Source organism: Anser brachyrhynchus, assembly GCF_964034855.1.
Source record: "Anser brachyrhynchus genome assembly, chromosome: 9".
Lineage (NCBI taxonomy): Eukaryota > Metazoa > Chordata > Aves > Anseriformes > Anatidae > Anser > Anser brachyrhynchus.
Window position 1 is genome coordinate 11646066 of NC_137703.1, and position 17067 is coordinate 11663132.

The 17067-nt window shown below is 45.1% G+C and overlaps 1 protein-coding gene across 11 annotated transcripts in view; it reads left to right on the forward strand.

Annotated features, from left to right (window-relative positions):
- The window catches only part of TP63 (tumor protein p63), a 154308-nt gene that overhangs the window by 87905 nt on the left and 49336 nt on the right, over positions 1–17067 (forward strand). For all 11 annotated transcript variants that reach the window (XM_080603947.1, XM_080603951.1, XM_080603949.1 and 8 more), the window contains one exon: positions 14867–15121. In XM_080603947.1, the coding sequence (XP_080460073.1) occupies positions 14867–15121 (255 nt within the window). The remainder of the gene's footprint in view (positions 1–14866; positions 15122–17067) is intronic.

Consider the following 17067-nt stretch of genomic DNA (forward strand, 5'->3'; position numbering starts at 1 on the left):
AGGAGAGGAGAAAAAGAGATGTAGCGTGTTTGGAGTGGTTATAATGGGGTGATGAGGTGGTGTTCAACAGGAACCCTTGGATATCAGATGGCTCTCCTACCTCGTCTCCACATTTGGCAGTTCTAGGTATTGTGCAGAAACATCTGCAGGGGAACATACCCCAAAGTCGGTGTGTTTGTAAACCAGCAATGCTTTGCACAGAACGTATCAGCAAGTCTGTCCAGTCTTGTCCAAGTTTCCTGGGTGCTGGGAGTAGAGGATGAGAGCAGTAGAGAGATTTCCTCTGGGGACTGATTCTTCTGGAGTTTGGCCGAGATGATGACATAGAGAGTTCGGTGTGTTTGCTGAAATTAAATTAAAGCATTGCCAAAAGAATAAACACGACTTGTTCAAACACTGATAAGAAAAGTGCTGTGAATTTTGATTATCTCCTTCTTCCCAAAGATCTTCCTGCTCTTTGTGGGAGAGAGGCAAATTAAAGAATCTCTTTCCGTTAAGATTTTTATCATAGCTTTGGGAGGGGAATGGGGAAATGAGTTTTATACCAAACCTTTAAAACTTCTTGTGCTCTGCTGCATGGCTTTTTGGCAACATTCCTTTGTACTGGAAATTAAATAGGCTGGATTGCTGCGAATCTTTGATTCAGGGTTAGGATAACCTATTCAGAAGGGTGGACCTCATAAATTATTAAATGATAATTCAGATGCATGTGTTTGACCTGTAGTGCCCTGGATGCAAGTCTTCGCTCTTGGCAGAAGGTGGGTCTGTGGGCTGGATGTCCTGAGGGAGCAGGGCTACCTTACTGTGGCGCAAGAAATGTTCCTCTGTTGGGCATGTTGGCTTAGCAGACCTTAATTTCAGGTTGAAGGCTTTAGAAATTGAGATATAGCTGAACTTGAGCATCAGCTTCACTGAGGTGTAGTAGAAATGTGATTGGAGTTGAGTCCTTGCTGTCTGAACTTGGCTGTGAACCATCTGAGGAGGAAGAAGTTGTAGCCCCGCTGTTGCTGCTTTCCTTGGCTGGTTTTCAGTGGTCACCTCAACTGCCTGTGGCAACTGCTCTGCCATGCAACGGGAATGGGGAGGAAGAGGGGAAGGAAGCAGTCTTCCTGGGAAGCCACCTGCTCGCTCCCAGGAGAGCGGCTGTCTCATTGCCTCCCTGTAGTCTGGAGGTACCAGGGAGAAAGGCTAAGCTGTGTGTTGTCTCTTGTACCCTGCATCTCACCCTGCGCTGGGGATAAGCGCTTGGAGGAGTCCATAGGGAGCTTAATGAGTTTCTCAAGAGAAGTATTGGCTAAGCCTGCCCCTCTCTCCTAGTCCATCCTTCTGTTTGTGAAGGTGTCTTGGAGTTCTGCTGGCTCTAATTAGGGAGACATTAACTCCTGATGCCTGGGACGAAACTTCTCCCTGAATGGTGCAGGATTTGGGTAGGAGCAGCATGCCTTTTAGGGGCTCCTGAGCATCGAAATGTTATTAACACTTGCATGTTTGGGCGCAGGCCCTCACTGGGAGCAGGAAATAAGGAGATGCATTGAGGGTTGCATTACTTACTAGTGTCCCATTGCAGTTATACTCCTTGCGTGTTTGTCCCTCAGTTTTGCTGTAATTGCACTTAAGGAACTAAAATTATCGTGTGACTTCTGTGCAGGCCTGTGAAGCATGCAGGGGTCCTCCACGAGGATGTTGAGGCCCTGTATAACCAAGTACTCTTTCCTCTGAGCGGTTTTAAATCCTCAGTCCAGTTGCAGTGTTTTGCTCTGTGATAGAAAATCTAAGGTAGGCTTGTATGCACCTTATCTCTTGTTTGGAGAGGCTAGGCAGGTGCTACTGCCCCTTTTGAGTCTTCCAATGAAGAAATTGAAGTAGTCTCAAAATGGGCAGCAGGAAGCTGAGACTTGCCTCTTGCCGTGTGCTCCCATCTCCCTGCCAGCTGAAACAGAAGTACCGCTCTGGGCGAGAGCCGAGTCTGGCTCCCACAAGGGTCTAATCTCCAGCTCTCAGAACAGGTTTGTCATGCCATGGGTGGTCTTCTGTTTTGTAATATGATGCATAAAAGCTTGGATGATATCAGCATTGATGGTAGAACTAACATGATCCCATGTAGAGCAGTGAATCGGGGGTATTATCTGGAGGAATCATCTCCTTGCTTTAGGCAGAAGGACTGGTCCTCAGCAGCCAAATGTTGTGGGTGTAGCTCAGAAATAAGTGATTAACCTGCACGTGAGTGGAATGACTGAATGAGAATGTCCTTTAATAGACAAAAATGAAACCTGATGTCTTGTCTGCACAGCTTTAACTTCTGAGTGTGCTGTGTGTTACTCCTGCAGAAATTAGGATAGCCTGGCTGTGTGCGAAGCATTGTTATTGCTCAGTAGCATGTTTTGTGGTTTGCACAGTAAAGCAATTACATTGGACATCAGATTAGAAATTGCATTTCCATTTTACAATCTTCTGTGCTCAAAACAAGGAGTAATAAGCAGCCTGATACTAGGGGCAGGGCGTTTTCTCAGTTGTTGGCAAATTGTTAACTTGCTTCACTTGGTGAATACAACTTACACTAAATTTATAAAGTAAAGTATTCACTGTGAGATGGAAAGGAGCAGTCCTCACATTGAAGGTGTTTTGGATCTTGAACTGATAGTTGTAACTGGTGGTCCATTTTCAGTTTGTGACTTGGCAAAAATTCTGGGAAATAAGGTCATAGTGCTAGTGTAAGCTAACTCTAGTTGAGACAAGATTAAAATTATCCATGTAAATTCTATTAAGGTGTTTTCCATGGGGAATACAGGAACTGCTGTTTTTCACTGGTTATTTTTACCAATCTGACGGCCTCAGTCTTTCACGCTGTCACCAACACGTGAATTCTCTGAATTTCTTCTAACACAAGCACACCTATGTTATTGTGTGGCTCCCTTAGTGTGTTCTTTCTTCTTACTTTTTCTTTTTTTTAAGTAACGGTTTTAAGTAAAGTGAATTTGCTCAGGGACAGAGAAAGAAGAAAAGCATTAAGGGAACAACAAAAGGAAGCTTTGTCTGCCTCACGTACGTGTTTCTATCTGGCGGTGGCCGTTTGGGTTGTATCTGCCAAGTTATGCTGAGCAGAAGGGTTTATTTCCAATCACGGCTCTGTTTTGCATGATGCAGAAGCATTGCTAGCTCGGTCAGGAAGATATGGCAACCCGCAACAGGAAAGCCGTGGATGTGAGAGGGTGACTCTGGTAAACCACGTGCTTTGCACTTTCTTTCCTCTGGAAGACGTTGGCTATAGCTCGTGGAGAAACTACTTGTTTTATTATCGTGAAGGGCTGAGTAAAAGCGGGTGTTGCCTGGCTCAAGGCAAATTTTAAGTTCTATTTACAAAATGTTCCCACTGAAAATATCTGGAAACGCTTCAGAAAGGAGCTCTTGCACCGATGGATTTGTGCTAGACATTGTTAAGCCCTGTTATTTTTCTGGCACTGCCTCCAACGCCTCCTGAGAATGTGCAGAGTAGGCAATAAAATGAGTGCAACTCTTTTAAAGCAAGGTTGCATAAATCATCTGAAAGGAGAGTAGCTTCTCGTATACCAGCATTAATGCTCCACTTCAACCTCTCCAGTGGAGAAGTAAGCTCAAACTCTTTTATTTGCATGCCTTGACCTGGATTAGTGTCATCACTTTTGGTATCTAATGGAATTAAAAGGAAAATAATCACTCTCCAAGGGTGGTGAAGTTCAAATTTTTCTAAGTTGCGCACACTTTTCTAGAATCTCTGCCATCTCAGCACTGTGATCAACTTGCAGTGCCTTGACAACTGAGGCTGCGATGTTTAGCGATACTTGAGCTCAGGCGTGGTTAGGGGCTTGGGAGGGTGTCTCCAAGTGAATCAATTTGCTGTTCTTCAAAAATTTCCTATTTTTTTCTTGTATTATTTAATAACTTGTAAGTAAGCTTCCAGTCCTTGCTCTCCCGCATGGAGCTTCCCATCACAGCTTTGCTGTCCTGTGAAGAAGACATGGTAACTGTCAGAGGAAATAGAGAATAGCTCTTAAATAGGGGTAAGCTATAGAACAAAGCTTTAGTAGAGCTGCACAGGACAAATGGAGTATGTGGGCTGTGATGTGCCAGCAAGCCAAAGGGGAAGGAAGTACAGCAAAACGTAGGGTTGAACCTATTTCTTATAACCGGGCTGGATCCTGGGGGAGGCCTCATTCTCCTCTAAACGAGCTGATGAGAGGCTTTCCAGATTTAGCTTGGCTTCTTGCAATTGCTTTGTGCAAGAAGAAAATAGAGCAGTTGGGGATTTAAAACAATTGCAATTTTATTTAGGCTTCTAATATTAGGAGCAAAATCAATAATAAATGGTTGCTCAGGAGGGCTCAGTAAATACGCGAAAGCCTTAGTTCCTCGGTGTTGGCAAAGTGAAATTGAATCATCTTTTGGAACTTGAATCTAAACTTGATGTTCGAAATTACTGACTGACGTTATGAGCTCCTTTTTTCACAGGGCACAAGCAAGTAACAAAAATGGGATTTTTTTTTGTTGTTGTTTTCATTGTTCTTTTTAATTATATCAGGTTTGAGTGATTTGGGAGTTGATCCAAGAATACTCAATGATATCTTGTTTTTCTGCAAATCCCCTGCTGCTGCTGTTTCACCTGGAGCCTTAATGATACAACTGAAGGAGCAGTGTTTTAACCAGGATGTGCATGTTAGCATCTAGAATAGATGGCTTGAGGTGTGATGTATTTCTGAGTTTGTGCCCAGTCGTCCGCTCTGTTTGGAAGTGGACCCAGGTGGCAAGGCTGAGCACGCTTGAAAATCAGTGCATTGATTGGAGCCCAGCAGCCTCTTGGGATCGATTCCAGAGTTTGGATCCGGATTAAACTTCCCCCCAAGGACTTTGGGAAGTGGTATACAAGGGGGCCTGGTGAAATTTGAGATGAGTCCAAGTTCCTCAAGATGGCAGGAAGATGAATGTTTTTACCAAGGGCAAGAGAGTGGGAGGAAACGCCCAGTTTAGGGAGGGAAGGGGAAATATTTTATGGTGGGGTAGTGTCTGGGAATGAAAGGGATGGATTGTGTCTCGGCAGATAGGAATCTTTCAGTTTTAATCCACATCTAGGAAGTAAATACAAAGACTCTTGCCGACTTCTGGGAACAGGGAGAGGGGAGGAGGTGCAGTGCGAGGCTTCTTGGTTGTGCTGCTTAGGCGGAAATCGCTGTGCTGCAGAGCCGAGGTCCAGCTGCGTAAGGGAACTGATGTGCGGGGCTGCGGTGCCTCAGGAGCTGGTGTGAACAGAATAGGAGCAGCTCTCCTGGCCTGTGGCTTCGTATAAACACGCTGTCGACAAAAGCGTCAAGTCAGCCAGTGGATCTCTCTGCCGTATGGGAAATGACTTGAAATATTTAATCATTTTGCCTGTTCTTTGTTTGTTTTAAGGTAACCTTGTGATGTCTTCAGAAAATACCATTTGGGTGTGCAGTTGCGCAAAGTAAAGTAAACCCTGACTGAATGCTCTGTAGAACTTGGACTCTGAAAATTAGGTTGTTTCTGAAATCGCTAATAGCCTCTGCAAGCCTTTATTGTGATTTCTCACTGCTGTAGTCTATGCTCCGTTTTATCCATAGTATAAAAGTTGACTCCCCTAAGGAGCACTGGTGACTGAGGAGAACTAAGCAGACACGTGAATTTCCCCCAACCCTCTTCCAGCAGTAGGTAAGTGTGCAAGAAGTTCCTGAAGAGGAAACGAGAATACACTGGCTAGGTGTGATCTAGAAAATATTAGTCACTTTGCAAGCAGGAAACCACCATGTGAATATTAGGGTGGGAAAACTGTTGAGGCTAACCTTTACCAGGCCCCTGTGCTGGGTGTCTGGAGTCAGTGACTGTTCAAGTTGGAGGGGTAAGGAGTTAAGCATGCTATTGAACGGAAACTAATGGGTACGTTGTTATTATTTTCTTAACGAGTAACAGTCTAGAACCCCTTTCTGTATTTGGCTACTGAAATCATATGCAGCCAGGGGTGGGTGCAAATAACTTGGAAATACCCTGCAGCTATTTTAGCTAAATTGTGTATTGCAAGAAGCGTCCACTAAAATCACGGAAACTGAGCAGAAAAAGTTCCTGTCTTTCTGCTAGCATGAGTGCTGCTGTACTGAACAACAAATCCATCAACTTCTCAGTTTGGGTAGTGAAAATCCTTCACAGTTGACTGTCTCAAGGCAAGGTGCAGACTTGATCTGCCTTCCAGTGCTCATCTGAATACTGAAGTCAGCAGTACTGTACAGCAAGGGGAAAAAATGGGAAGTGATTTTGGTTGTGTTATTCAACACTGGAGGGCCCATAACAGAGCACCATGGAAATTCTGTATGTGTGCATTATGGTAATGTGACTTCAATGGCTGAGAAAACATTCTTGATGGCTGCGAGAATTATGGAATGAAGTCACTGTGGAAGGAGCGCTGCCTCTGCGTGCATTTTGTAGGTACACACATTCACGCTCGTCCCATTCTCAAAGGCCAGCTTTTTGGGGTGGCCTCCTGGCTTTGTGCCACTGTACTGAACCCCAACAGGTCCTTGGGTGCAGGTGATGCCAGCTTGCTGCTGCTTGGTGCAGGCCAGGAGCTGCTTTAATATACCAAATAAAGCCATGTGTTAGAAGGTAAAGCCCTGCCTCCTTTTGTTCTCTGCACTTGGGGCATAATCAGGATTTGGCAGCCAGTCCTCTCAACTCCCTATGCGATCTTGCAAGCTTTGCAGTCAGTGGTGCTGCTCGGGTCTGTTTGATGGCTCAGGCTTTGAGACTGTCACCCATGTGTTTTGTCCCATTTTGGACAGATATAATGGCCAAATATGATAGAAAATCTGGCAGATCTTCCTTTTAATCTGTAGGGACTCTCATGCTGCAGTATAACCCATTTTGTTGCTTGCTGTAACTTGTTTTAATTTGCCCTTTGCCCTCCTATAACTCTTATTGAATTCTTATATTCTGTAGTTGTACCACGCTTCAAAGAGTGGGTGTGGGGGTTTATGCGTGGTTTCTTTGGATTTTTCTGTTTAACTACTTGATTTATTTAACTTGCAGATGATCTGAATTTCTCATTCTGACTAAAATGCTACCTAGCTGGAGTATTTTACCCTGGTGTCTGAAAACTGACAGTATTCTGCTTCTATTGAGCATAACGATGAATTTAGGAACTAACTTCAGCTTCTGGTGCTGTTTGGACCCTGATTATTCATTGTCTTTGTGCCCTATGGCCATACTTTGGTGGTTAGTGTCTGCCTCTCGGCGTGGATGACACACAGATATCCTGTCCAGCCTAATGCTGCCCTCTCAACGCAATAAAATGCTGCATGTCAGAAATGACTGATAGCCATCGATGATTACCATCCAGTTAGGAGTTCAAGAAACAAGGCAGCTTTAATCAACTACTTGTGAGTCTTCCTTTCCAGCCCACCCAACCCCGATTTTGTATTTTAATCTGTTCATTTCATATTTAAAGCTACCTTTTTTCTTTGATCCAACTTTTCAGCATAGCTGTACGAACTCAGCTCGTGTTGTTTGTGCTGAGTTGTGGTCAGAGAGTTGCTCAGCCACTGAAATTAGGCAAAAAAAAATTAGGCCTTGCTTTTTCTGTTTTTCCTGTTGTAGGTCTTTGTCTTCAGTTATGTTTACATCTCTTGGGAGCACGAGGGGTGCCTTTCCAAACAGTCTGTGCTTTCTGGCTCTTCAGATCTTTGTTGACACTGTGTTGTCCAGCTGGTAATAGGAGAACAGAGGAACCTCTTGGCCTCTGATTTAGTTTTAGTAAGCTGAGTGTTTTGGGTTATTAATCAATTCGCTTTAAAATCATGGAGTTCTTGTGTCCCATTATATCTGGTATCTCACAGGATGATTTTTTTCTCGTCTGTTTATATATTTTTCAATTACTTATCAAATTGCTCTGCAGAAGCTCAGTAAAGACATGACTGCATATGCGTACACTGAGGTGGATGTTGGACTTCTTTCTATTTTAACCTACCTGAATTTTCAAAATAGCTAAGCATAGCCTAGATGCTGTAATAGAAGCCTGCTCAAAATGGTTTGTTTTTTTTTCAGAAACGAAGTTCATTTTGTTGCAAGAAGAACACTTTCAAGAGCCCAATTCAGAGGGCTTTTTTTCCCTTCATTAAAAGCCTAAAATACACTATAGGGAAGTCATTAATACTGTTTTTATGTGCATTGAAAAATACTTAGACAGTACAAGATGTTCAGATTTAATATTTGTGTGAGATGGATGCACTGTCATTCTGTTAATCCTTGAATTAGACAAACTCTTTTACCTGAATCTGTGGCAGGTGGTAGGAGTCAGGAATTACAGGCATTCCTGCTTTGGGCTGTGCTTGTTTTAAAAGGCACCCTGCTTCTGGCTGAAAAATACTTCTTGCTGAGTTAAAGTAAATGAATTAACCAAGGGGCAAAACTCAAAGTTTAGTTAAAAAGGAGAACAATTGCAGCTGGGGGGAACGACATGACTCTAAAGCTTGCAGCCTTTTGGGCAGACGGAAACTTGCCCTCATGCTGTTTTTTCATGAACCCATGTTATTCTCCAGGCTTACAAATGCCTGCTTTTTCGGGCTTTTACTCAATGAGAAGTTCTGCTGAGGTCAACAGAGCTGTGTCTGAGTGGAAACGCGCACAGCTGGCAGTCTTGCTAGGTATGGCTCTTAAAGCTGTGCTGTGTGTGTGTTAACCTGAATGGTACAGACATTGCATAACATGCACACTGGAGTGGCTAATTCCAGTGAAAACTGCCCGGCCTTTCCTCCTTCTCCCCGGTATACAACACTTTCATGCATGATGGTGTGTTTTTTGCAAATCTCTGTGCGCTGCCTTTTGTTCAGTGCGTGCAGCATTGCCTACCGAGCTGGCTGCTGTCAAAGGGCTGATTGGCGCCCCTGAAAGGGAAGGGGCGCTTCAAGTATGCGCAGCAGGCAGTTCTTCAAGCTTGCATATCTGAACTTTAAACAAGGTTGCATGGCTTCAGTTGGTTGCTTATGTTTGCTTGTTTTCTTAGTATCTTTTTTATATCTGGGTGAAATGAAGGACTGAGTTTTCTTTAGGTTGTGCTTGCATGTTTGGTGTTGGAAATTGTCTAGGTGACCAGTTGGGATTGTCTTACTGCTTAACATGAAATACTTGTGCAGGAATATATTGGATATATTAAACTTTCCTTTGGAAGCGGAGTGTGTCTTTTTTCATTAACATTCTTGCATTTAGCTTCTTAAAATTGCCATGGTTATACGTAATGCATAGCCCAATAAATGCCCTTCTGAATAATTCAGGAGGCAGTATGCAGAAATACTTATGCTTCTTGCTGCAGGTGGGATTGAGCTGAGATGTTAAACCTCTGGTTTTGCTGTGGCTGGTCAGAGAGCCAGGAGGGGAGCTGCTGACTGCAGGGCCGCTTCTAGGCCAGCACACTCCATCATGCCAGGGGTCAGTAATGCTGCTGGGATGTGAAGGAGTCTCCTCCCTTTCTGGAATAAGCAATGACCCACCAGTAAGATTATTCAGGTTGATCTGATTTGCAGTAGTGCTAAAAGCCATGACCCATAGTAATTAGAGTTTAGGTTCTCAGGCCCTAAAGCTCATATCTTGGTAACTGTTGATGTCTTTGGTTGAACCAAAGTTATTTGCTTGCTTGCTCTTCACATTGAGTATAAAGTACACGTTATCGCTTCATCTGAGGGCTTCCGAACGTTTGTATTTAGCTGTACGGTAAGTCTGCAGGGAAACCTCTTCAAAGTAGACCTGCTGGCTTTGCTGGCATTTTAGAAATGGAGCTGGGGGGAGCACAGAGGCTGTGTGACCTGCAGCCAGCATCCAGGCTCTCAGCAGGCACCTGGGCCTGAGCTGGTGTGGAAGTGAGCATATACTTCTCCTACACGGCCGGGAGGTGGCCTGGGTGATGTCCACAGCGAGCCTGTTCCTCCCGAGAGGAGTGCCGGCCCGAGATCTTTCCCACAGATCTCTCTGCATCAGACTTTCCGCCAGTCCAGAAGGCCCTTTTAGTCTGTTTGATGAGAAAAGAGTTGAGAGATACAACCCAAATCACACCTCTTGTTATGATGAGTTAGATATCCTATTTCAGCTTCAGCCCTGATTTTAGCTGAGGGGCATGGGTGGATCCCTTAATTTCTTGGCACTTCTTCGTAATGGCACAAGCACTTCGCCTACATCACGTATTGTATCAGCTGCCTTCTGAGCAACTGGTGAAGCTGCACAGTTTTGCAGTCAGCATTATCTTGATTAATAATTATGATAGAAGCACTTCTGTTAAGCTTAAGTGCTTTATTTCCACCTACTAAATCCTCTTTTGGGAAGGTCTGAAAAACTAGGTTGATTTAAATCTTTTTTTGATACACTTAAGGCGTCTGTTTTGGATGAGCCTCAAGCACTCTGGAAAACAGACCTTCCACAGGCAGCAGGGCGAGTGTTCTCTAACAGAAATGTGAATCTTTGTCTTGTCCAGCACGGAAATATCACCGTAAGCTGGCTCCTACTACTGCAACTGCTAGCCTTGGTGTATCAGTTAGGGGCAAAGCACAGAAGCAGCAAAATGCTTTGCAAAATGTTCTTGTTGCTGATGTCCACGGTAGTTTACTATATTGATTTCATCATCTCATACCTTTGGAGAATAAGCACCAGTGGTGGTGTTTTGCGAGGCTTTCTGAGTAGCTGAACGCTGCTCTTAAGCCACGTAGATCAGCAGTTACAAGCTAAGACTTTGTCAGTATGTGTGCACAGCGTAGATAAATGTTCCTTTGGAGATACGGAGACGGGTTTTGATAGCTAGGGTTGGAGACATCAAGGCTTTCTACACCTGAGGCTGGTAACTTTATTTTCAGGTAGAAAAAATCAAAACTCTGAGATGTTGATAGCTGAGAGATTAAAAGCTGGAAGATGCTTTTTTGTTTTCTTCTGTGAAGTTTCCTTGTAAGCTTTTCTTCGCTTGTGTGACTCTCCTTCGTGCCTTAGTAGTGAGAGGGTCTCTTTGCAGGTGTATCCCATAGCCTTATCTCTTAACACATTGGACTGGAAAGTGGGCTGCAGCCAAAAAAAGGGGGGGGTACTTTTCCTGCAGAGGAGGTTCCCAGTTTGGGTCCTGTGCACTGGAGCATTTGCATTGCCCTCTTGTGGCAGGTGCCCCACAGCAGCTGGGACTGGGGATTAAACAACTGCAGTTTTCAGTCTGCTTTTTAATTCAGCGGTGTCTCTAGTGAAACCGTGGCTTTCCTAACCTAGAAGCGTGAGTTAGCATGAAAACTTGAAAGCAGAGCTGATGGGATGTAGGAAGTGAAACTGATAGCTCGAGATGCATTATCGAAATGATGTCCCAAAATACGTAGTCAGGATCTAATTGCATCTCTCTAATTATTTGCAGTTAAATTCGCCTGAAGGCTTTTGCAGTGCCTCAGTGATATTAATAGTTTCAGAAACCTGGTGTGGGGGGGGAACAAAATAGAGAACAAAGGCTCTGAGAATTAGATAATCTGCGCTTTTTTCTATTAGCTAGCACTCTTGTTCTGCCAGGCATCAGTGGTGGGACTAGATCCTGCAGTTGTTTCAAACCAATTCCCCACCAAAACCGGAGTTTGGGCAAAACTTTGGGCTTCCGGCCGGGCAAGGGTTGATGTCTGAATTCAACCACTTTCTGTAAATGGTGAGGGGAGGCTGTGTGTGCGCGTTATGCGTGTGCAAACACACGCCCTGCAGCCTTCCCTGGAGGGTGCTGCCTTGCAGACGTGCCCGCAGCCCTTGATGTCTTTGTTCTCGCCAGCGCTCGCCGTCCGCAGCCTGGCTGGGCCGCAGGAGTTTTATTGCGGCGGGAGCTGCTGCGCGGGTGAATTCCAGCGCGCGCCTTCCCCGGGCCTGCTGCCCCTCTAATTGTTGTGTTGTCAGAAGGCGTGTGCCTCCCAAAGCCTTATCTGATTCCTCCGGAGGCCTTGCAAGCAATTCAGATGTTGACCCCTTGAGCGCAAACAACTCCCTGCGCCGCCCGCTTCGGGGCATAGCTGGGAGGTTTAGCGCAAAGCCAGCCGCTCGCTGCGCTTTGTCACCGGGCTGGGGGGCACCTGCGAGGGGCCAGGGAAGGTGAAAGGCTGGTGGGACTCGGAGGGAGACGAGGGGAGTCCGACAGCTGCTCGTGTCAGCGCTGGGATAAGTGCGAGGAGATTAATAGTTATTTAAGGAGCAAATGGGGACATGGCATTCGGCTGTGGCATGCGAGTGTATAAATGCGGTGGAATGGCTGCTCCGCTGGTAACATTTAGACAGATGGCCCCTGGACTGAGTGGAATGACAAGGATCTTTGATTCTCATAAGGATATCTTAAATTTTAATGGGGTACTTTATTTTTTTAATTGATGTCCGGGCAGCACCATCAGCATTTGCAGACTGCGCTGCCTCGTTAATGCTGACTGGCCCTTTGGTCATCTTTCCCCACAATCTTGAGCAGTCTGGGATTAGGAGAAACAGTCTTTAAGTGAAAGCTGAAACACTGTTGTTTTGCTGTCTGAGCTGGTTTAGGAGACTGTTTTCATCACAGTCGCCTTTTCATCATTCGGCTGGTTGGGGAGCGCGTCTGATGCTAATCTCCATGAGAAGTAAAACAACCGAGCGATACCTCGACGTTTTTTTTTTTTGAGGTGTCTTTAGGTGTTATTAGGGCTGGAGGTATGGGACTAATTTTGATTAAATGATCCAAAAATTTACTTTGTTTATTTGTATGATGGAGTAGAAGGGTGGAGAGGTTTTTTTTGACTACACACGAAATTATTGACCAGCGAAAGTGTTCCTGGTGCTGCACATCAGCATCCCGGCACCTTCCTTACAGAACTAGCCTCCAGCAAAAACACGTCCCAGGTCCGTTAAATAAGTCATGGGTGGTTGAATAACCTGCAGGAGATGAGACATAACTGTCATCTGCACTGCCAAAGCTGCAATCTCCTCTCCATTTGGAGAAGGTGATCCCATACGGATCATTGTCCTGCAACAGCTACTTCGCATGCCTGGAGCCCAGCTGTGGGCTCTCTCCTCTAACAGAGGCTCTGGGACATGCAGCGTCTTCTCTGCTGCTGTGGATGGGGAAACTGAGGCAGAGAGGGTAAATGACTAACCTGAGGCAACACGGAGAGTCACTGGTTCATCCAGGATTAGGACTCAATATATAATTGCTTTTATTACTCCACTGCCTGGAGGCCTTAGCCAAAGCAGAGGCCCATTAAGCGCAGGGCTTTTTTACATAGCAAGGAGCAATCCTTGCCCTGGAGACCTTGCAGCCTCAAGTAGGCTGAGGGTGGAGGGGGAGGCAAGGTGGCTTGCCCAAGGACACGGCGTGCTGCTGGCAGAGCAAGGAAGCGAGCCAGCTGTCCCTCCTCTCTGCCTGTTCCCTCTGCAGACCATCCCAGCTCCCAAAATTAATTCCCCCACATCATTCCCCACAAGACCTTTTGCGTCTCAGCTTGTAATAGCAAGCCGCGCCATCTCTGCAAGATCCCTTTTGCCTCACTGAAGCCCCAATAGCACCAGCCTCACCTTGGGCTTTTGATTAAATGCTCCATAAAAATATCAGGCTTTTCCAGACAGAAGCAAAAAGAAGAGCCCAAGATGAGGCTGGTGCTATTGGGGCTTCAGCGAGGCAAAGAGCCTTTGCTGCTTGGCTTATAATACAGGCTTGTCCTGGAGCCACTCTCTGGAAAAGGAGTGACTGTAGGAAAGAGGAGAGTCTTTGGCAGGCTGACTGAAGTACTGCGAGATACCCGAGCTTTATGGATTTGGGTGGGTTTGAAACTGTAGTATATGGAGGGAAATGGGGTGCCTGTCCCCTAAATGAAGGGAGGAGCCCAATTTCCGTGTGCCATGTCCTCTGCTAGTGGCAGAACTAGGTGTGTTTGTCACTGCATGTTCCCTGGATGATTCCAGAGCCGATGGTGTGTGTGTGTGTGTGAACCACAAACATCTGTCCCTAAGATGGGCACAAACGATGCCCTTCAGATGAGCACAAGAACAAGACTACGTGTACCTGGCTGAGCCTCGTGTCCTGCTCGCCTGCTGTCCTGTGTGTCTGCAGCCAGTGCTTGCTCCTTTGGAGGAATAAAAGAATGGAGTAATTGTGTAACTCCTTCCCTAGAGTATTTTCCTAGCTCCCAATTATTTGTGGATCAGAATTTGAAAATCAGGTCGGTTGCCTTGATGGATTTTTCTCCATTAGAATTTGTCTGATGTCTTCTTGACCACATGTAGGCTTTCAGTATCCCCAATATTGGAGTGGCCAGGTATAGGCGTGACTAAAGGCTCTGGGCCCCTTTGCCAGTGAGTCACACCAGTGCAGTTACTACCCAAGTTAGAGGTCCTAAGTGTCACCCTACGTAGTATGGTCTGATCTGTGAGAAGAGGAATGGTCTTTGGGTAGAATACAAGACCATTGGATGATGTAGCCTTGTACAATATGGAGCCAGTTGCACTGTACTGAACCTGATGATTTTCATCAAGATATAGCAATCCCTGCAAAAGGTCTGGATCTGGGTGTTGGTAGACATGGGGAGCCTGCCTCCTTGTGATAGCTTGCTGCCCTGTGAATCATCTAGTATGCAATCTCTTTTCCCAGGTCGGTTACATGCTGTTGATCTACTGTGTGGCTGTGCAAAGCTTTACTTCTTTGTTTCAGTCACCGATGTAAAAGGGGGTATATTCTCTGCAAATACTCGTCCTCTTTGAGTAACACAGGTAGGGTGGTGCTGAGAGCATGCTGTACATCCTCCATCACGAAGGCCGTGCTGCTGCTAGCCAGTCTGTGCTAATGTTGCTCCGTTAACGCTTCTGTGCATCTCTTTGCCTCTAGCCGCAGTACACGAACCTGGGGCTCCTGAACAGCATGGACCAGCAGATTCAGAATGGCTCCTCCTCCACCAGCCCCTACAACACGGAGCACACACAGAACAGCGTCACGGCGCCCTCGCCTTATGCCCAGCCCAGCTCGACTTTTGATGCCCTCTCGCCCTCCCCAGCCATTCCTTCCAACACAGACTACCCGGGACCTCACAGCTTCGATGTATCATTTCAGCAGTCCAGCACAGCAAAGTCAGCAACGTGGACGGTAAGGATGCAATGTAGCCTTGCTCCTTCACTGGCTTCAGCCCTGCAGCCCATAGCGACACTGTTGGTCTGATACATATCCATGCTTGTGCAAGAATGGAGTAACCTGTGTCCTCTTCAGTGCATGACATGTCACACACACACAGAAGGGAGAGATTTATCTTGGTTGCTCTGGGAGGGTGTGGTGGGAATTTAACCCTCAATAGTATTACTAAATCCCAGGTGAATAAAATGCCTTGCAAAAAGACAATTGCTTAAAGACCATGTGTGACGAAACAGTGGCTCTCTACTTGGGTCTAGCATATGCTGGAGTATAAACAGGAGATGGGCCTAGGGATAGCTTCAGTGCTTCCCTTGGCATTCTTCAGCATCCGTGGGTTTGCGTAAGGTTCAGGTTTAGTGTGCAGGGCTGTGCCAGCAGGATGGAGGTACGGGATGGAGATGTTGCTCCCTGATCTGACCCAGAGTGGGGCTTTTTCTCCACATCTTGTCCCCCTTGTAGGTGGTGTGAGAACCCCAGTGTCACCAGCTCTGGTCAGTCCTGCAGTATGTAGGTTAATTTTGTAACTTAACGTTTTCCTCTTGCTCTCAGAGTAGTGGCAGTGGTTTTTTGTTTGCTTTAGTTTATTAAATAGAAGTATAAAGCTTGAAATTTGAAGACTAGCTTTTGATTTCTGGAGCTGGCTTGGTTGTTCAAGCTCTTGGAACTTCATAACCTACAAGGCAGTAGTGCTGGAGCTGTGGGTCCTGGTGTGATTTAGGGCTCTGGAGGTGTTTAAGACAGCACTATTCTCCACTACAAAGATGATCAGTATTTGCCTTCCTCTACTTTGGGTACTCACGTTTGCTGCAGTGAATAATCCCCTGTATGTGCTTCCCTGTGTAGTGAGTGAGGAGGGTTAGACAAGTCGAGCCTCAGTCCTGTGAATAACGCTAGAGTTAAGTGCCTAAATTGTGTGTTACCAGTAACCCCTGCTGTGCCTGATAATTAGGTAAACCAGATTCAAATCTGGTTTAAAGATTTAAAAAGATTTTTTTTTAAATGCATACATTGATTCTTCAAGCATCAGCTCAAATCTCAGTGTTCAGCATATTATGAATTGTCTTCTATTTTTCTTCAATCAAAACTGTTTTGCTTTGAGTACTTTCATTTTATGGTATCTTTTTGTTTAATGGTTTCGGGATTATCTAATGCTTTTTTCCCCATCTTCTGAAGTCATTCTGGACAAAAGCAGTGACTTTTTAACAAAACAAAAAAGACTTCTTAATCAAAAGCTAAGAACAGTATTTTTTCCCCACTAAAGAACAACTTAAATCTCAAAATTAGTTACAGTTCCTGCTAGATTATATTTAACAAAAAGTCCTCAGCACTGCTGGTGATGAAGCAGTGGAACCTGTGTGCTCCTAATTTGCCAGATGGAAAGAGATGCCACATAACAGTAAGTCGGTGTAGTTTTGCATCCTTTGTAAATAAGTTTTTCAGAAAGTTTTCGTCTAAAGCTGCTAACAATAACCTTGGTTAAAAAATTGTTTCATGGGGTTAAAATGTATTATGTCTGCTTGAGAACAAATTTGTGATTTTTTTTATGTGTAAAAGGGTGGAAGCTTTTTTTAGTGTGAGGTTGAAATGCATCTTCTCTTTACCTGCACTGGGAGTGATGCCTCTTTCATGCTTGTTTTCATGCCCAGGTTTCTCCACTTACACTACACACTATTTATTTTGATATTTCCTTCCTTAAAGGGAAATAAGTCACGTCTCCTTTCCATTTCTCAGAGCAAGAAAACACTGCCCTTGGATTTTTTGCAAGCTGCTCTGGAGAGGATCCTTTGAGGGAGATATGAAAAAGACATTGCCTTTTGATACATATGTACAAAGAATTATCTAATGCAGCTGCAGGGAACAAATGTGTTTGCCATCCTTTCAACTAGGAGAAGCGGTCTTTTGAA